Here is a 20218-nt window from a genome sequence, read left to right on the forward strand (position 1 = left end):
TCTTTATTACATCACATTTATTTGTGGAAATTTTAAGAGAAAGAAAGTTAAATAACTTTTGAGCTGAATTTTATCATATATTACGTCTATATGTGTAATCCAGACAATCTTTTTAAAATATGAGTTACAGTAGAGGTATAGATAAGTAAATACACTGGTTGAGAAAGGCAAAAGCTTGTGTTGAGCATTGCCTTTCTTCAGCAGAAACTGCAAAACTGTGATTTGAGCAGAGGCAGCTGAGGTGCATGCATCTGTGAACACAGGTAGCAATTATATCTTTTGAAACTATAATTTTAGAGCTGCCACTTCAGACAAGAAAAAGCTCTTTCTGTGTATTTTACAACCTTGAAATGACAAAGATGCCAGTGACTTTCAGCTGGGGTTAAGGTGGAAATCACCAGGATGACTCCAGCTGCGTCTGCCTCAAATGAAACGGGGATTTTCACGTCTTGTTTTTTTTTTACTTATATGTAAGTGAGGAGTTCCATTATGTTTCTTCCCTCCATGTGTGAAGAGGCCTATAATTAACATTTACCACACTGGATCGTGGCCATAGAGCAGTCATACTGTAAACCTTAAATCAAACAACTAGAAAATGGAGGGAATGATGGCATAAATCACACTTTTTGGGTAACACACACACACACACATTCACCTTTCTCAAATTCTCATTTGCATCTCAGCATCTTTTTCTTTTCTTTTCTTTTTTTTTTTTTTTACACCCATTGTGTTATGTATGTGTTCTCTGGTTCACTAATGAGATGTCCAGAGGAGAAGGCAGCTGGCGAAACTTTAATATCCTTTCTGACCTTTTTGCAGCGAAGGGAGCATGGAGACTAGATGAGTTAAGTTTGTAACAGCGAAGAGAAAATGGGACAAAAATCGTTTGAGTCTGTAGAGACTAAACTGCAATGATATTGTGGGGGTGGGAATGGCAAAAGTGAATGCTTTAAGATACAAGATTCTAAGTGGATAAGATTTATTGTGGATTGGTGCCTCAAAGAGATTAAATAACAGGACGGATCTTCCTTATTTCACTGTGCTAGCCTTTGGGGACAAATAATAAAGTGAGAGAAGAACTCTGATAGGTGGTTTCACAAGATATTGATCAAAGTGTTTTTGATGTCCTCAGCTGCTTACATGACAAAAATAAAGTTGGACGCACATAAAATAGTATTTTACACTAAAAAAGGGATTTTCCAAAATCCGATTTGTGGAAAACCTGGCCTACATTATCTCAGTGTGGTGTTCACTGTTTGCCTAAAAATCTGAGGAAACTAGACAAGTGGATGACAAAAGAAGTGAAGAACTCTACACATATCTGTAAAACACAGTGGAGGCTCTGTCATTGTTTGGGGCTGCGATTCAGCCAGTGGTGTTGGGGACTTTGTCAAAATTGGAATTACGAATGCAGGAAATTAATGTAAGCTTTTGATCCACCATGCAATGCCATCTGGAAAGTGTCTGATTGTCAATGGCTTCATTTTTCAGCATGACAATGATCCCAAACACAACGCAGTAAAAGCATACCTGGATAGAAAAACACACTTTAGAACACTCTTTATTGAATCAGTGTGGGACCATCTTAATAGTTAGCAGGCAGCCAACATCCAAATAAGAGCTTTGGATATCCTTCAAGAAGCCTGGAGAAATATTCCTGAAGACAACTTAAAGAAAATGTAAGAGGGTTCAGGCGGTGTTGAAGGATAAAGACGGTCATACCAATATGAACTTTCAAGCTCGATAGAATTGTACAAACTCTGCTTTTGCCTTACGTGCTGTTTTTCTATGTAAGTTTGAAAATGTTTCAATAATTCACTGCACCTATTTCACATTTTCCTAGTAAAATGTTAAAAATTGAATGCTGTCTCAAGACTTGTGCACTGTATTTGCTGTGCAGGTTCTATATTCTGGTGCTTTAACATACAGCAGTTATATACACTAAGTTAGCCAATAAGTAATTCATACTGGCTCAGAGGCCACAAACTTTATGTATGGCTGAAGCAGTAACAGATGGGGACAGGTTTTAATTAAATGTCAGTCAAAGACAGCACAGTGATTTATTCAGAAACCTTATAAAGAGATGGAGTATGTATGTAGTGTATGTGGATGCCTAAATTCTTTGATGTGGTTTTCAGGTATTGTCTTAATTTATAACATCAAAAAAGAAACATACTTACACTCTGTTGTTATTACAGAGAAGCACACTCTGTCTCACCCTCTGCGGACACACCATGTGGGTTTAATTTGCTCTGTGACATCATTCCCCCTCACCCAAGGGGATATAGGAACACAAGGCTGTATACTGATAATGGCATAACACCCCAGTTCTTCTGCCCCCTAGTCTCACCCAGGCTTTCAAGAGAACAGACTCCCTTCTCATTTTTGTACCATTTAACTCCAGCTCACTCCAATAATTCTCTTTGTTTCTGTTCCTGCACCAGTCCCATTACTTAGAGTAACATACATACGCTTATTTTGCTTGAAATATGAGACTGTCTACCCCAGGTTTTAAATGTGTGCTCAGTTCTTGGCAATATACCAAATAATGATAGAAAATTTAATTTGTGTTTTTAAGTTTCCAGGGGAATTTCTTCTTCTTTTTTTTTTTCTTCCAAGAGCTCCTGTGTGCACTTACTGTACCTTGGTCTTTTATGGCTGTTGATGAAGTGCTACTAAAGTACTGCTGCACAGTCAGAGACACACACATACACATTCACATATTGTATTCCCTAGTGCAGCAAAACAGTATTTCCATACATGGATAAAGAGGAGATCACAAGGTTTATTTTGATTTCACCTCACCAAATCTCCTTAAACATCTCTCAGCACTCCTCAGACAGCTGATGAAAGCGTGTGTCTTGTGGGAGTCCATTTTCTTTGTGGCTGTCATTTGAAGTGGGATCACAGTAGGGCCATGTGTCTCTTTGGCAAAGTTGCTGACGGAGAAACACCCTCTTCCTCCTTCCAACTGCTTAGCTGCTGGCCAAGGAGCTCTCACTGGCTGCAGATGGTGAGAGAGAGAAAGAAGTATGGAGAATTGTGGAAATCCCCCCATTCCCTTATTGAGCCAGTGGAGTGGCATGCACTTATAATGACAGAGGAGAAACCTTTAAACAACTGCTCTAAATGATCCCTCTGTGTCTGTGTACTCAGGAGATCCACTAATTGTATTTTTGCAATGTCATCTAATTATGATAATCAACATTTTTTACATGTGATTGCAGGTTTTTGTCACTTTTTGCATTTCTTTCTTTCTTTTGTTCTTCAAATGAACGTTGCTTAGAGACATTCCAGTTCAGAAGAGTTTAACACCATACATCTAAAATTAAACAAAGATGTAAATAATCACATATAAACAAATCTACATAATTAAATGTGCGTGTGTGCATGCATGTGTGTGTGTGTGTGTGTGTGTGTGTCTGTGTGAGAGAGAGAGAGAGAGAGAGAGAGAGAGAGAGAGCGAGCGAGAGAACTCCTACAGGTCTATCTTAGGGCCGTGTTATGTGCATGTGTCCATATAAATCAGCTGTAACTCATCTTTATTGACAAAGACAAGTGAAAACGAGACAGAAAAATGGGTTTGACTTACACACTGTTTATTCTATCACTTTAAATTGCCCTGTAAGTCAGTCATCTAAATGAGTAGCTGCAATCTGACTTCACAAGCAGAAAAAAGGGAAGAAGGAGCTGATTGAAAGCCAGTGTCAGAGGATTGTTCTTTATACAAGTTCAGCTTAATTCTGAGGCAACAAGGAGATAAAGAAACCTGTGTGTGAGGGACAGCAAAATTGAAAGAACTCTAAGTGTGTGTGTGTGTGTGTGTGTGTGTGTGTGTGTGTGTGTGTGTGTGTGTGTGTGTGTGTGTGTGTGTGTGTGTGTGTGTGTGTGGATTAGATAATTACAGGAAGCATGTCTGAGCTTTGGCAGAACAGCACTGCCACTCTGTCTCTGCCACCTAACCACCAAAGATTTAATTCTATTCAAACAAACTGTCACTTGTCTCCAACGTAGAAATCTTAATAGCAACAAAATATACACAATCGCCCATTCCTCTGTGGATACCTAATCCTATTTTAAACAAATAAAACTTTCCACGGAATGGAGTACTGTTGCTATGAGTGATCTACAAAATAGGATAAACACTCTCTCCTCCTATCTTGGAGATCGGGTATCACTAAAAATATACAGCGCCTAGAAAAACAAATCGTACAATTACCCCCTGCAGCCCGAGCACGTAAAGACACCTCGGCATTGTTTTGAAGCACTCCAAAGACTGCAATATTATGCTCAACTATGGTTTTAACTATGAGATTATGTTTTTTTTCTTTGTTCAAAAGGAGTTTGATGTACAGTGTAAAGATGAACAACCGTTTGCATGAAAATAACACAAATAAATATCTTTTTTTCACAAATTCTAGCTTTGTCTGCTTGAGTTGACCTAAGGTCTCAAAAGCACTGTTAACACACACCAGATCCCCTTTCTTCCTTTATGAGTGCACCTAGTCCAACCAATCATGTGTTAATGAAGGGTTTTTTCAGGCCAGTGGAGCCCAGAGGAAGTGCACGCCTCTGGAAGTCTGGGACTTAGTTTAAATCCTTCACCCTCAGTCTTTCATGATTACAGACAGCAGGTATGGCGGGGCAGCCTGCCAAGTTCAATCTCACTAGGTGTGCATGAGCATGGGTGGTATTTGTGATGCAAACTGTGTTTGCTGGTGCATTTGTGTTTATATAAAATGACATGTATGTGATGGTCCACTGCCTCCTTTTTAAAATAGGATTTCACATCACCTAAAGTAAGACTGACAGGGAGTGGCAGCTCATCTAAGCTAATGGCTGATAAGAAGCTGCTTCGGTTTCCTGTCTGATAAAACTGCTTCCTCTCAGTAAAAGAAACCATAGGCTAGAGTAACTCAAATGGCCCTTATTCAAAACATTGCTCCCGGTGCATTTCATTTTTATTTTCAGAGATAGTAGCCATCGTCTCAGAAATCATTTATTCGTCATTTATTTCACATTTAGGGATGACGACCATTGTTGAGCTGAGACATAGGTGTGACATGGAAGGGAGAGAGTAGATGGAATGATAACCTTTGCTGTCTGATATTCTCATGGGGTAGCTGTGAATCACAAACAGATGTTGCCCACTTGAGCTGTTGGGATTTATGCACAGAGCTGTTAGAAATCTCTTGAGGATATATGTGTATGGCTAAAATTGAGTTTCACTATAGTCAAAAAGCTACATACATGTAAAGCGTATCTATATGTATGTGATATTATTATTATTATTATTATTATCCATTTATTGCACTTTTTGTATTGTCTATACAGAGCTTTGGCAGCTGAACAGGACCTGGGTGTTCCAAGGACATGGAGTGTCACTTCAACCCCAGACCATGCTGCTGGATGAGGGCCACGAGAGGCTTTATATTGGTGCCAAGAATGCTCTGCTCTCTCTTAGCCTGGACCGGGTTAACACACACCATGCAGAGGTGAGCCTGGTTTCTCAACTTCCTGTCAGGAATCGAGACATTTGAACTCTTAGACCCATGAGGCTACAGACTAGCCAAAGCTACAGATGAGCCAAAGTGGCTGTACATGTATCTGTATGGGTCATGAGTAGTTCAAAATGATGAGCTAAATGTGGCATGAGGAAACAAATAAAGAGGAACTTTAATGTAACTTGCTGAAGGTGCTGTAGGGTTTGGAGACAAAAACAGATAAATGAATTAAAACTTGGAAATAAACGCTTGTCCACAGAGACAGGAGTAGAGTGGGAGAAATTAGGGAAGGTGAAAAGACAAACCAGGAAACCGATAAAACCAAGACAAGGCCAAAGGCTAATTGGGAACATGTGGAAACAATCAGAGAATCACAGAGGCAGAGATAAGAATAAGACAGGATGTAAAATCAACTGACACATCCCCCCTTTCTCATGTCTCAGTTTGTACATCCTCAACTCCTCTCCTCATTTCTTAGTTCCTCCCACCAGAGATGCAAGCAGAGGAGACAAAGAAGAGACACAAAGAGAGAGGAAGTGAAGCAACAGGCATTTAACATAATGAGACATCTTTGCTTCAGAGCCTCTTTTTAAAGTATGTCAATTAAATGTGATGTTTGGCACAGCTGCACCACTTAGGCTATAATAAATTGTTTTGTCATAGCTTAACGACTGCTGTTTTTTAATTAAAATCACAACATGCCACAATGGGACTTTATTTTATTTAATTACACACAGATAAACAGTACTGAAATACTGAAACAACATATAAATATAAAGGAATAGTTGTTTGAAGACTTCCCCTCCCACCTTGGTCCAAAAGCAGGGGCATGGCACACAGGTGCATCCTTTCTGCAAGGGATGCACCTTTTTTTTTATTCCTCCTGGCAGTGCTTCTCTCTCCTCTGTCCTCCAGATGCATTTTAGGAATTGAGACATCTTTCAACATAGTGTGCTGAGATTGATTTCAGTCTCAGACAGGAGGCTGGACAACAAAGGAGATGAGAAAAGCTTATTAGGTAACAACAAAGACCTGGTTTCACTCTTGCTGGAGGAGCTATGAGCAAGTATGGTGATAAACAGGTGTATCCCTTTCCCCATAATGTATAAACGAGGCTTGACATTGAATATACAAATCATGGTGAAAGCAGAAAGGGCGTCATTAGCTAAAATACACGATCAGCTGTGCAATCAAAACTCTCTACCCTTTGTTATTTATGGGTGTAATAATAATTTAAAAAAAAAGACATTTATGACATCTATACATTTTTATTTCATTTCTCTATGATGTGAATTTAAAGTAAATATGTAAGTTGTCATGGAAACTGTTATGCTCACCTAACCGAAATCATAAAATACAGCAGAGGGCTACAGTATTACAAAACAATGGACAGCTGTACCACATGCTGTGTTTAATTGCAAGTGCTTTAAAATGATGACTTTAAAGCATGCGTGCCACTTCGACCCTTCTCTCCCAATTTGTCTTTATTTATTTATCTTCTTCTTCTGCCACCTTTGCTCCTATCTCACCTGGGAGGGACTAAGACGAGGGTAGAGGGCGAGGAAACAAATTGAGGATGTGCAAACTGTGAAATGAGAAAAGGGAATAAATCAGAGACACGGAGAAAAGGACAACACACAGATAGATCAAGCATTAACAGAAGATAGGAAGAGACAGATTATTGACCATGACAATTATAACAATTAATTCATATAGTTAAAGAACTGTAAATATGGGTGGGCCACCTGTGCTGTGTTTCAGATCCAGTGGGCCAGTACAGAATTTCAGGTGGAGGAATGTCTGATGAAAGGGAGGGAAAAGGTAAGGCTTATGCAATAAATTATGACTGTTCTTTGCTGGGATTTGTTAATTTTGCTGAGGCCCTCTATTAATGGTAAGTACAAATGGCTAGTTGAATATGTATCGACCTGAGATGTACATGCTTATCAACCTGAACATAGAGTATCAATAATATTGATCATGCAATAACCCGCCTGGCATATTACCCTTTGCAAGTTTTTCACTGTTTGGTCCCAGTATAAATGAACAACTCCTCACTCACCCTATCCACATCACCTTTATCCTTGTATCTTTTCAAACAGCCAGAATGTGCAAACTACATAAAGGTCTTACAGCAGTACAATCAGACCCATTTGTTAGCCTGTGGAACAGGAGCCTTCAACCCCATCTGTGCCATGGTCAGAGTGGGGCACACATGGCAGGTGAGTCCAGAAGAAAGAACCAAACGTTTAAAACATTTATTTCTCTTTCTTGTTTTTCTTTTTCCAATTTTATTTACATAGTGTCAAATCACAACAGCAGTCACCTCAGGGTGTTTTATATTGTAAGGTATATTGTAAGGTAAACAACCCCCTATGAGCAGGCACATGGTGACAGTGGGAAGGAAAAACTCCCTTTTAACTCCCTAAATATAAACTTGATCAAAAGGAAAGGTGTTAGCCTAATCTTAAAAGCAGAAAGGGTGCCTGTTTTAATCAGAACTTCAAAGTCAAACAGAATTGTGATTTTTTTTGGTCTGTTATATGTTTGTAATTATTCATTTAAAATATTTATAAATAATTATGTTGTTTGGTTTTGGCAGCAAACCAAACAGCTAATCCCAGGTTTCTGAAGTTTTTCTACTCTTCTCTGATCCTACCCCTTATGGTGGATATTAACATAGCCAGAACCTTCTCCACACTGTTCTGATAATGTTCTAGCCATGAGTCTGCTGTACCATTAAACACTGCACATGCTCCTGTAGATGTCAAGGTTTTGGTTTGAATAGCAAGGCTTTGTGGGTTTGTGTGTGTCCACGTGCATCCGTGTCTGCTTATAAATTTAGTGAGCAGAGGGAATAAAGTTTTCCACCCTGCATTCCGACACTTGTCCAACAGGTCAACCAGGCCAGGCATAGCTTCCAAACAGGAACCACACTCAGTCCTTACTCAGGTCATTGGAATGCTCATAGCTGAGCACAAAACTGGATCAGATATGGCTGATTTATGTAAGTACAGAAAACCTATATGACAAATTGCCCCCCACAAATCTTATGTGTGCTATGTGACATAGTATTCAGCCTTCCGTTACCGATAAATCTGATCTTATTAATAAAACCTACAATAACATATGCTGTTGTAACTGATTGTGCCATCCAATGACTGATAAACTGAATATTAATTCATCAGAGTACAGCTTGGAAGTAATATTGATTAGATATGTTTTTGCCATTTTCCATTTGTTTTTGATAGGTCACTTCACATGATGAATGACTTTAAGCTCAGAATTGGCTTCTGTTACAGTCATGCGTAGGGCGGTAGTCACCACACAGCAGGGTTCTGTGGCTGCTCATAAATCATTGCAGTATATGACATCTCCCCTGGACTGCCATTGACCATTAAAATCACTGTGGTGGCCCACAACATATGAGCTGTAGTTCTATAGGGAGTTCATGTCTGTTTGTAAGTATGTGTGGGTTTGTTTGCGTGTGCATGTTTCAGCTGCTTGCTGTGCAGGGCAGCATCATCAGAACAGTAAAAGTGGTGAACTCATTATGAAATAAGAGTAGAGCATTGCTGGTTATACCCATCCAGACTGAAGTCCTTCATTAGGTCATCAATCACTTGTTTTCTCATCTATCTCTCCCCCCCCCCCCCCCCCCCCCCTCATTCTAATCCATCACTTTCCGATCCTTCCTCTCTCTACTTCTTTTCTATTACTTGCTCCACACATCAGCTCATTGGATTTGTCTGGGTGCTCTCAGAGGCTTTGCAGAAGAGTAGCTGTTCAATGTGTGCACTGTTTTGTGAATGTCTGTGAAAATAAGTACACATATATCAGTGTGTTTGTGTGTTTTCCTCAGGACAGGCTGTTCGCTCTTGAAGAAGAGAGTGTTACAAGTGGCAGAGGACGTACTCCATATGACCCTAACAGTCCCTGCACGTCTACACTATCCGGTAAGAACTGCTCAACCTATCACTCAACACCAATAAGTTTAAAGCTCAGTTGTAAGATAGCCATGTATGTTTTCATTTTAGTTCCATGGCATAGCATGTAAATGTCCTCTGGCCAGTTAACACTGCCATCTTGTGGTTTATTTTATTTTATTTTAATTTTCTTAAATTCATTTTCTTAATTTAGTTTTAATCACATTCAAAGAAAATGCTTTTTCTTTTTTTCATAAAAAATGCACTGATATTATTTTGTGTCCATGTGAACATTAGGAGGAGAGCTTTATATTGGCCTCTACACCGACTACTGGGAGAACGATGGTGCTTTGTGTCGACTTAACAACCAGACCTTCACACGCACAGAAAGAAATGACAGGCGGCAGCTAAATGGTTGGTGTACATTACAGGACTGTAATCCCATGTCCTTATAAATACAAAAGAAAACTATGTCCAAACAGTGTGACAGTCAAGAAACTGACCTCCTACTCATGTGGAGTGTGACAATAATTATTTGGCACGTGTTTCTTCCTAAACCTAGCTTCGAGGCTGATAATCATGTTAAATAAGATGGCCAAAAGTTGCATTACATAATAAAAGGCAATATACACTAATTAGCAACAACATCAAAACCAGACGCCTCAGTGTGTGGTCTCTGGCACATGACCGTTTGCAGCAAATGCATTGGGTCCAGTAGATTTGTGCAGTGTGGCCTTTTGATCCAACTTGTGCCGGCAGCTGCCACGCATACTCAAGCTCAGTTGGACCTGCAGAGTTTAGAAGCATGGGCTCTTTGTTGTATTTTTACGGACTATGTATGTTGGAGAGGTGCACTGAGTTAAATTGTCATGTCATTGTTACAACTAGACAATGGTTTTAATGTGGTTGATAAGTGTAACTGTTGTACTCGGTACTGGCTTTTCCCAAATTTCCCCTCTGTGGGACAATAAAGGATGTTTCTTCTTCTTCTTCTTTCTTCTTCTTCTTTATTTGAGGATTTCATTGCCTTCAAACTTGTATTTATTATCAATAAACCATACATTCACAGAAATGTGTTAATATATGTTTTTTGTATGTATGTATGTATGTATTTTTATGCTTCACTAATTCTTCTTCCTATAGATCCCAAATTTGTTGGGTCAGCAGTTATACCTGACAACGATGACAGAGGTGATGATAAAGTTTACTTCTTCTTCACTGAGCGAGAGATGGATACGGAAGGTGTGACCAAGGCTGTCTACTCTCGTGTTGGACGAGTCTGTGCGGTGAGAATACTGTAGAAAGCTTTCCTGACATAATCCAGCCAAAATGTTTGTGCTGACTATGCATTCAAAATCCATATCTGCCTTCATCTCTCAGAATGACCAAGGAGGACAGAGGATGCTCGTGAATAGATGGACCTCCTTCCTGAAAACTCGCCTGATCTGCTCTGTGGCTGGACCAAATGGCATTGATACACATTTTGATGAGCTTGGTAAAGAAACAAAGCTTCGCAAGCCATATTATCTAATGACTGCTTAAATGTGGTTGTTTTTGTTTTGATAACCCACACAGCCACATCTATAACACTCTTATGTTTGTCACATTATGTGTCAAGGATTTGCAGATGTAGTAAGAGACATTAAAAAAAAATAATTCTCTCACCTATTACCACTGCCTTTGATGCACAAGCCATCCTATTTACAGAAAATAGGTGAAAAAATCAAGATAATGAATGAAAAAGTCTTTTGATGAAGGTGTCAAAGACATGTCTAACAATCTGCATGAAAACAAATTCTAATTCAAGCCCAAACTTTGACAATAAATGACAATGATAACAGACTAATATAGGACAGGGTCTGTTTATCATGTTTATCATGTCTGAGTTATGAAGACATTCCCCTAAAAAAACAAAAATGTCAGCTTCATCTGTGCTTTGAAATAAGTAGACTAAATTATGCATTTGGTGTTTCAGAGGATGTGTTTGTGCTCAACAACAAGGATGAGAAAAACCCAGAAATCTTTTGCCTCTTTAGCACAACAAGGTGAGAGGGAAAGGTGTCAACATTTCATTAAAAAGTTTTGCTATTTATCAAATTCACTGATAAAACTTCTCTTTGTAGTGTGGTGTTTAAAGGTTATGCAGTGTGTGTCTATCACATGGATGACATCAGAGCAGCCTTTAATGGGCCTTTCGCCTTCAGAGAGAGACCTGAGCATCATTGGACACCTTATGAGGACAGAGTCCCCTATCCTCGACCTGGATCTGTGAGGCTTAAATTCTAAATAAATCATGTTTATGTTATTTGATTATCACTTTTCTCAGCATTGCTTATTCAGGGCACTCTCCATTCCATCCACTCTGTGTCCAGAGCAGATGAACTTTAAAGACACAGTGTTGAAAGAATGTGGAGCCGTGACAGTGAATGTCAGCACTGTTGTAGCTACCTCAGCAGGTCATGCCAGGGCAGTTTGAGGATGACTCATGCATGCCGTGCTTTCCGTTTCATCAACTTATGCAGTGCTAATGCGATTATTAGTCTTTGCTTATCTTTGTCCCGTCCTCTTCTCTATTGTTTACTCCACAGTGTGCCAGTAAAGTGAACGGTGGTGGCTTCTCCAGTTCGAAGGAGTTCCCTGATGAGGTCCTGCGGTTTTTGCGTTCTCACCCAGTGATGTATCAGCCAGTCCTTCCGCAGCATCACAGACCTGTCCTACTACAGACAGAGCCAGGCAGGAGAAAGCTGACCCAGATTGCAGTTGACAGAGTCCAAGCCCAAGATGGACACTACCACGTTCTTTACATTGGCACAGGTCTAGACACTGTATTGTACTTAATTCAGTAGGACTGTATATGATAGACATTAGATAATCTGAATATTTGACCACAAAAACAGAAATTTGATGGGTGAAAGGCATATCTTAAAAATATATGTACCAGTAAAACACAAATATAAAGTTGTTACATTGCACATGTTAAAGTTTTAAAACTATATTTTCTCAGCATTTCATGGATAACTTTTCTGTTGGCAACAGTGTAATATTTATGCCTCCTTCTGTTAGATGACTCAGTAGTGTTGAAATTTATCACCATCTACAACAAAGACGCAGATACTATGGAGGAGGTGCTGCTGGAAGAGCTGGAAGTATTCAAGGTACCATGGTAGACTTTGTCCCCAAGTGAATTTTGCATTATAATATGTTCACATTGTAATTCATTTGCTACAGTTACACCATGAGAGGGTAAAGATTTGCTGATTTGCATCATCAGAAGGCCTGTCAAGCAGACAGCTGACAGATCTTCATGATAAAAAGTACAGCTCTACTGTACTAAGATCAGTTACACCTGAAAATTACTCAGTAAGAAGTGGTTGCTGTTTTAGTTATGCCCTGATTTGGGATGGTAAGAAGCATGACAGGAGGCTTCCAGCTACAAAGAACTTTGTGGGTTTTTTTTGTTTTTTTTTTATAGCATATGATGAACCACTGATTCAGCTTTATTCTTAAAAAACAGTAAAATGTTTCCTTTTTTGCAGGTAAAAACACCAGTAAGAGAGATCATAATATCACCTAAAAGGGTAAGAGAATAATCACAATAATTGTTTTGTGGTTTTTAATTCCTGCACTTCTCCTGTTTAGCCACAAGATGATAATATTGGGACACTATGCACAACAATGTATTGAAATGATTTGCACGATTGCCAGTGTGTTGTTAAATCAGCCAGTTGCATGAGGAAAAGACAGAATGGATATGCAAAATCTGATTATAATTAGCCTGCAAATTCATTCTAATGGTCCACATCTTTGGATCCACAGCAACAGCTATATGTTGGGTCAGAAGTGGGTGTGGCTCAGATCAGACTGCATCAGTGTGACCTCTATGGTTCAGAATGTGCTGACTGCTGCCTGGCTAGAGACCCCTACTGTGCCTGGGATGGTGTCACCTGCTCCAGATATTACCCTGCTGGAGTCTACCCCAAGAGGTAACAGCATATGCATAGACCTGTCAATACAGGCCTCGTTTTCTTTTTCCCACAGATGTCTGTAAGAGATAGCAGCTGTTCACACCTTTAATAGCAGACCCCCTTTCCGCTGCAGGATCTTGCACTGAAAGTCACAATGCTGTGAAGCTGGTTTCCCAAGTCATTAACACAGACACCGAGAGACATGCCAGCCAGATGTTATGTAATGCCAATCAGTATGCACTCCATCATCCCCTTTCTCTTTCTACCTTTCCCTCTCTCTTTTTGCCAGTCTCACTTTCTTTCTGACTTTCTTTTCACCCACTGCTTGTGCATTCATCACATGCTCAAATTTACCCCCCTCTCTCACTTTTTAGCAGACGATTCAGGCGGCAGGATGTGCGCCATGGCAACGCTGTCCAGCTGTGCAATGGGCTGCAAATTGATGGTTAGTGTATAAAAGGACTGTGGGATGTGCATGTTTGTGTGGGTGTGCATGGCCACTTGTCTGTATTTACTAGAATATTAAAAATGTTGTCAGACAAATACTGTATACATGATAGTATGCAAAATTGTTTTTAAAAAAAATTAACTCTTCATGTGCCATTAGAGGTCGGAGCATCTGAACTATAGCAAAAGAACAATCCACGGTGCATTCACCAACTAATGAAAGGTCAAAGCACCTCAATGTCATATTTCTTGCCTCACTATGTTTTATGATGTGTGTGTGTATTGGAGTGTAGATGAAGAATGGCAGAGAGCTAAGGAGCGGCTGGTGTACAGCGTGGAGAGCAATAGCACATTACTGGAATGTGTCCCTCGATCACTTCAAGCCAAGGTCCTTTGGTTCTTCCAGAAAGGAGAGGAGAAGCACGAGGTATGTCGGATGCATGTTTAAAATACTCTGAAGATGCGTGTATTATGTATATTATTGTGATAAACAAGTATTTACATTTACCTAGACGAGGTTCATACTGTAGATTGTGCTCAACTGGCAATTTTCAAAATTGTTACAGATTTAAATGTTCATACCTTGTGGTGTAGAGAAACTCAGAAAGGTTATATACCATAAAACCTTAAAAACTGAAGTCACTGAGTTAGGTGTATTATTGAAATATTAACATTCCCTAAATCTCTAAAAGTTGTTCCATTTCTTCCTTCACGTAGGTTCGAGGTGATGATCGAGTTGTCGTGACCTCACATGGGCTGCTGTTCTTACGTGTAAGAAGCTCAGATGCTGGTGTGTATGTTTGCCAGACAGTGGAACATGGATATGTGCACACATTATTACGTATCACTCTACATGTGCTCAGAGGGGAAAGGGTGGAGTCTGCAATCCACATGGCTAATGATGGAGCGGAGGCAAAAGCAGCAGCTCTGTGTCACTCCTCCATGGGTCCTCCACCAGGCCCCAGCATCAGCCCCAAATCTCTGGTGCCATCCTCAGTATCAGGCTCCCAATCCAGGCTGTGGTACAAGGAATTCCTCCAGCTGATTGGCTACGGGGATGCTCAAAAAGTGGAAGAGTACTGTGAGAGAGTGTGGTGCTCTGATAAGAAACGTAAAAAGACTAAAAGGAAGTATGTTCCTGTAGCTGGTGAGAAGAGAGTGAAAGGGAAGGGAGTGGAGAACTCCCACAGAGCTCCTAGACACACCTTGGACACCTGAGGAGAACAGAGACTGACTGCACATACATACGCACACTTACACACAGTCTAAAGGTCAGACTCATTCAATGTTTGCACCATGTAAAAGCGTTTCAATTTGCTTTCAACAAAAGCAGTACAAGAAATACAAACAAAAACAGACAAACAAAAAAAGGACAGTAGCAGGCTGTCTCGCTACATTGTAGCTACATTTATTACTCAATAATTGGACTGTGTTGTTTCCCCTTGTGGTATAAAATTATTTTTGGTGCAGAGAAACATTACAAACTTAAGTGTCAGTGCAGAGAAGATGACCTAGAAGCAAACGGACAACAGCGATGTTGCCTCGGATCTGAAGAGACAGGATAATAACAGTTCCCTTGGACTGACCCGGCTCAACCCATCCCAACTGTCAATCAAATCACACACAGAGACTGCTTTACCTCTCATTCAGTGGTAAAATTTTTACAGCAACTACAGTACCCTGAGAGGGAACAACAATATTCAAGCCACCTGCCGTTGTACTTTATTTGGTACCATGGTAATTTATTTTCTTTGTTTTTTCTTTCAGTAGTGTAGCTGTTTAGATGTCATTAACTGGAGATTATGTTGTTTTTGTACACTGAAAAATGATTTGAGCATTATGATACTGTTGGCTTGAGTGGACTGCAGCCATGGCTTTGGGATGTGTGGTTACAACAGCCACAGTGCAAGATGTGTTGTAATTATAATGCCGCTGTTATGGATATTTGAGGCATGTTTCTATTACAATTGCACCCTTGATGAAAATAATTGCTGTCTAATCACTTCTAAAACTTGTTACATTAAATGAAAAGTGATCTTAGTAGTGGATATCATTGTTACTATGTGTCTACCTTTACATCTACTATTGTGATCAAATGTACCAACAGTATTGTGTATATTGTATGCTGTATTTATCTAAAGTTCAGGGTGGTCCTTATGTGCATTACTATAACTGTTTACTGTTTTACTGTAACTGTATTACAAAAAGGTATCCTTCTCTGCTCGCTGATCTGTTCACCTCCCTTTTCTATCTTTCTATTTCTCTTTTCCTTCGTTTAGTGCCGTGTTATCCCTATAATCCCTTTTTATTTCTCAGCAATGATATTGTAGGTTACAAGCAACAACACCAACACCAACTTTCCATCTGAAGAAAAAAAATGTTGCAGTGAAGTACACTGTAGTTGTTGTGGTAATCATTCTGGAGGACCATGTAGTTTTCTTCATGTTCATTATTTATTTCTTTTTTTTTTTTTCTTTGTTGTTTTCATCTGTGTGGTATATGATAAAAACGTCCAGTTGTTCTATGTCAGGCTTTATGGTTACTTATCATTCTCCTTGAGTATTCTTCATCTAAAACTCAGAATAAGATGTTGTGTTTGCTATACCCCTTATAAATTCCTGTCATTAAAAAAAGATGGACCATCCTTCCTTGGTGTCACCTCTGTGGTTAAGCAATCAATAATAGCAAAGTATGCTCCGAGCATGTGCAACAATGCACATAAACACACAGAGAGGCGGCTTATGCAGTAGTCATAGGATTAAAACAGAAATAAAAACTATTATTTAAAACTACTATATTAGTATCAGCATCAAAAAAATTGAGATTATGACACCAGGATTTGACTGTATTGTACTGCATTGATTATCTGCTTGTCAATACAATCATGGTGTATAAGAAAAAGAAAGTACGTCATCTTTCATTTCAGTTTAACACATCAAGACATCACAAAAATCATCTGGTCCTCAGCAGGTCTTAAAATTAGGTAAATGAATACAACTTCAGTTGAACAACAACACATGAAATAATACTCTGTGTCATTATTTAACAAAAACTAAGCCAACATGTAGAAGCAGTGTGTGAAAAACTAAGTACACCATTGCTGCTTAAATTAAGAGAGTGAATAGCAAACAAATGCACTTGATTAACTGATCATCAGTAAATGGGAGCACCTCTATAAAAGCAGATGTTTTGGCAGTTTGCTAATGTGAAGCATTCAGGTGTGTGTCAACACAGTTCCAAGGAGGAAAGGCATCCGCAGTGACCTTAAAGAGGCAGCAGTTGTGGCCGATCGATCTGGGAAGGCTTATAAGGTCATTTCCAAAGAGTTTGAAGTCCATCATTTTACAGTGAGAAAGATTATTCACAAGAGGAAAACATTCAAGAAGACTGGCAATCTTCCCAGGAGTGGATGTCCCTGTAAACTCACCAGAAGGTGAAAGAGTCATGATTTTTTAAAAATATGCAAAACCTTAGAATTAAATAAGGCTGTCCTTTCTTTTACCATGACTACATATACTTATAACCTCCACTTGTAAACTGGCAGAAGGAGCTGTAGTGTTTTTCCAATACATTAAAAAACACTTAATTTTTCTTCCTCTATAGATGCCTTTATGTGATATTATAATTATAGTACAATGCAGTATAGTTTCATACTATTTATTTATAGACATGTAAATTCTGCATGATTAAAAAAAAAAAATCACTGTTACTGAAAAAAAAAATCTAGGGCATCCAGTAACATCTGGTTAGGGTTCTTTTTTTTTCCCAGAGTGAAATACTTACCGGGACACCAGACTCATTCGCATTCTGTCTCGGTCTACCTGAGTCAGTGGGGTGCTGAAGGCATTTCAGATTGGAATTCATGCTGCTGATTTATTCCACATGGCTACCATAGCAACAGACTCTGAACCAGTTCAGCTCACCTCCTCATCAAAGATCCCTTTTTCTGTCTTTCTGTCAAGTTTTAACACTGTTCCTTGGGCCCCTGTAGCCAATGGTCCCTATGGTCACTCATATATCATCCTCAACTGCATGAGACATGTTCTTGTAGTTAAGCTCCAAAATGCCTTCTTTTCTTTTGGGATTGAAGCGAGCATTTGCCTCCTGAATCTGGCATCTGATTCCACACGTAGATGGCATCTGAGTTGCTTTAACAGATGCAAAAGAAGAGTTTGAATCAAGAAACCCCAATCATGCATTTTAGGATCGAGAGGCTCAAACATCTGTAAACCAATCAATACCCCAAAAGTCAAAAGCCTCTGCAATGAAAACAGTGCATGTTTTTTTGGCTTTGTGGATGACAGTGCTCATTCTTTTTCTTTATTTATGCATTTCCTTTTTTCTTTTTTTTTGTCCTCTTTGTTGTCCCCACACAGCACTGCTTCCATCAGGAGCCATTCTACCAGAACACTTCATTACAAGTGAAAATGTCACAGAAGCGGGGGTGGGTTCGGGGGTTATGAGGCAGTGGAAAATGAACAAATGGTAAACGATCCACTACAGGTACTAACACTCTTTGCTGTTTTGTACAGTATGCTGTATGAGTGCCTGTGGATACGTTTTTGCAAAGATTGATCGTGTTGTGCCCAGCAAATATGAACATAGATCGCTCTCCTTCTCACAGCTTTCTCTCTCTTTCTCACTTTCTTTCTCCATCTTCCGAAGACTCTCTTTTGCTTTACCGCACATGCCATGCCTTTTTATTCATTCTGTTCCATAAACAACAGACTGAAGCTTCTCATTCAGCGTTCATTTATGTTTGCATTGCAATACTCAGTTGCAATGCTTTGCTTTTAATATTTACCTAAAATTCAGCAAATATATCCTTGTTGGATTTGTTTAAATCAATGATCAGGCTATGTATACTTTAGTATATTTCTGTATTATTTAGAATGAATATTGGTATTTATTTATTTATAAGCCTGTATTTTATATCTTGGGGTTCTTGTCACATAGGTGTGACAAATAAAGATTAACCCTCAAATGTAATTCTCTCCACATTGATAAACAAAGATAAATTACATTGAAAAAATAGACTATTTAAAACACACACACACACACACACACACACATGCAAGGTCATTTTAAATTTGATGGCATCTCAAAAATGTTGAGACAGGGGAAACAAAAGGCTGGAAAAGTAATCAGCAGTAAAAATAAATATCTGGAGGAACATTTGGCAAATAATTACTGCACGTTAACTGGCAACAGGTCAGTAACATAACTGGGTGTAAAAATCTTTGAGAAGCTGAATTTCTCAGGAGCAAAACTGGGCAGAGGTTCACCAATCTGCAACAAACTGTCAAAAAAAACTGTTGAACAGTTTCAGAATCATGTTCCTCAATGTAAAATGGTGATGACTTTAAATATAAACTCAGTACATAATATCATCAAAAGATGCAGAGTATCTGGAGAAATCTCTGTGTGTAAGGGAAACGGCTGCAAATCAAAATTGGATGCACATGATCTTTGGGCTCTCAGGCGGCACTGCAATAAAAAAAAAAAAACAGGCATGATTCTGCTGTGGAAATCATTGCATGGGCTGAAGAACACTTCCAGAAATCACTGTCTGTGAACACAGTTCAACGTGCCATCTACAAATGCAGGTTGAAGCATTATCATGCAAAGAAGAAGCCATGTGTTATACAGAAACATAGCTGTCATAGAATCCTAAATCAGACAGGAATGGGACAGCATTCCTCTCCAAAAGTCCAGCAGTTGGTCTCCTCAGTTCCCAGAGATTTATGGACTGTTGTTGAAAGAAGAGGCGATGCTACACAGTGGCAAACATGACCGTGTCCCAGCTTTTTGAGACAGGTTGCTGCCAAAATAATCTTGTTTTTTTCTTAAAATAGTACGTTTTCTTAGTTTAAACATTTGTTATTGTCTATTGTGAATGAAATATGGGTTTATGAGATTTGCAAATCAGTGTATTCAGTTTTGTTTTGTTTTTCTTTTACACAGCATGGCACTTATTTTGAATTGGCATTGTATGATAGATGATAAAAAAAATTGATGTGGATAATATGCAAGGTGAATCACAAATAATATAGACATCAAAATAGTGTACACACACAACAGCAGGTCAACATGTGCTCTGTGTTACCTCACTGACACAACTGTCATAAAGGTAAAGTATTTTCAGCCCCTACATTACATAACCAGAATGTGAGAGGTTGCATTGACCTCTGACTGACCCAAGAAATTATGCATGTGTCTGTTTATTCATTCGGGGTCATGATCTTTGTATCTGTACATGGCTCACAAAGCACATGTGTCAGCTATGCATGATATATAAATTCAAATGATTGATTCAAGATGATTCACTCTACGTGTCAGTGTGTTTTCCTCTGATCCCAGGAAAGACCTTGTGCAT

General features: G+C 39.1%; 1 protein-coding gene across 2 annotated transcripts in view; it reads left to right on the top strand.

The window, feature by feature from the left end:
* sema3e (sema domain, immunoglobulin domain (Ig), short basic domain, secreted, (semaphorin) 3E) overlaps positions 1–16486 on the top strand; it is a 20847-nt gene extending 4361 nt beyond the window's left edge. Inside the window, exons 2-17 of one of the 2 annotated variants that reach the window (XM_030730908.1) lie at positions 5335–5495; positions 7266–7325; positions 7607–7726; positions 9367–9460; positions 9728–9844; positions 10574–10716; positions 10811–10925; positions 11406–11475; positions 11554–11698; positions 12019–12244; positions 12494–12585; positions 12967–13008; positions 13247–13413; positions 13773–13840; positions 14136–14269; positions 14560–16486. In XM_030730908.1, coding sequence (XP_030586768.1) covers positions 5335–5495; positions 7266–7325; positions 7607–7726; positions 9367–9460; positions 9728–9844; positions 10574–10716; positions 10811–10925; positions 11406–11475; positions 11554–11698; positions 12019–12244; positions 12494–12585; positions 12967–13008; positions 13247–13413; positions 13773–13840; positions 14136–14269; positions 14560–15060 — 2255 coding nt within the window. In that variant the 3' untranslated portion in view covers positions 15061–16486. Of the gene's footprint in view, positions 1–5334; positions 5496–7265; positions 7326–7606; positions 7727–9366; positions 9461–9727; positions 9845–10573; positions 10717–10810; positions 10926–11405; positions 11476–11553; positions 11699–12018; positions 12245–12493; positions 12586–12966; positions 13009–13246; positions 13414–13769; positions 13841–14135; positions 14270–14559 lie in introns of both variants that reach the window. The other variant, XM_030730907.1, reaches the window with a different exon arrangement.
* The last annotated feature ends 3732 nt before the right edge of the window (positions 16487–20218 follow it).

This window comes from Archocentrus centrarchus, chromosome 6, assembly GCF_007364275.1.
Source record: "Archocentrus centrarchus isolate MPI-CPG fArcCen1 chromosome 6, fArcCen1, whole genome shotgun sequence".
Taxonomy (NCBI): Eukaryota; Metazoa; Chordata; class Actinopteri; order Cichliformes; family Cichlidae; genus Archocentrus; species Archocentrus centrarchus.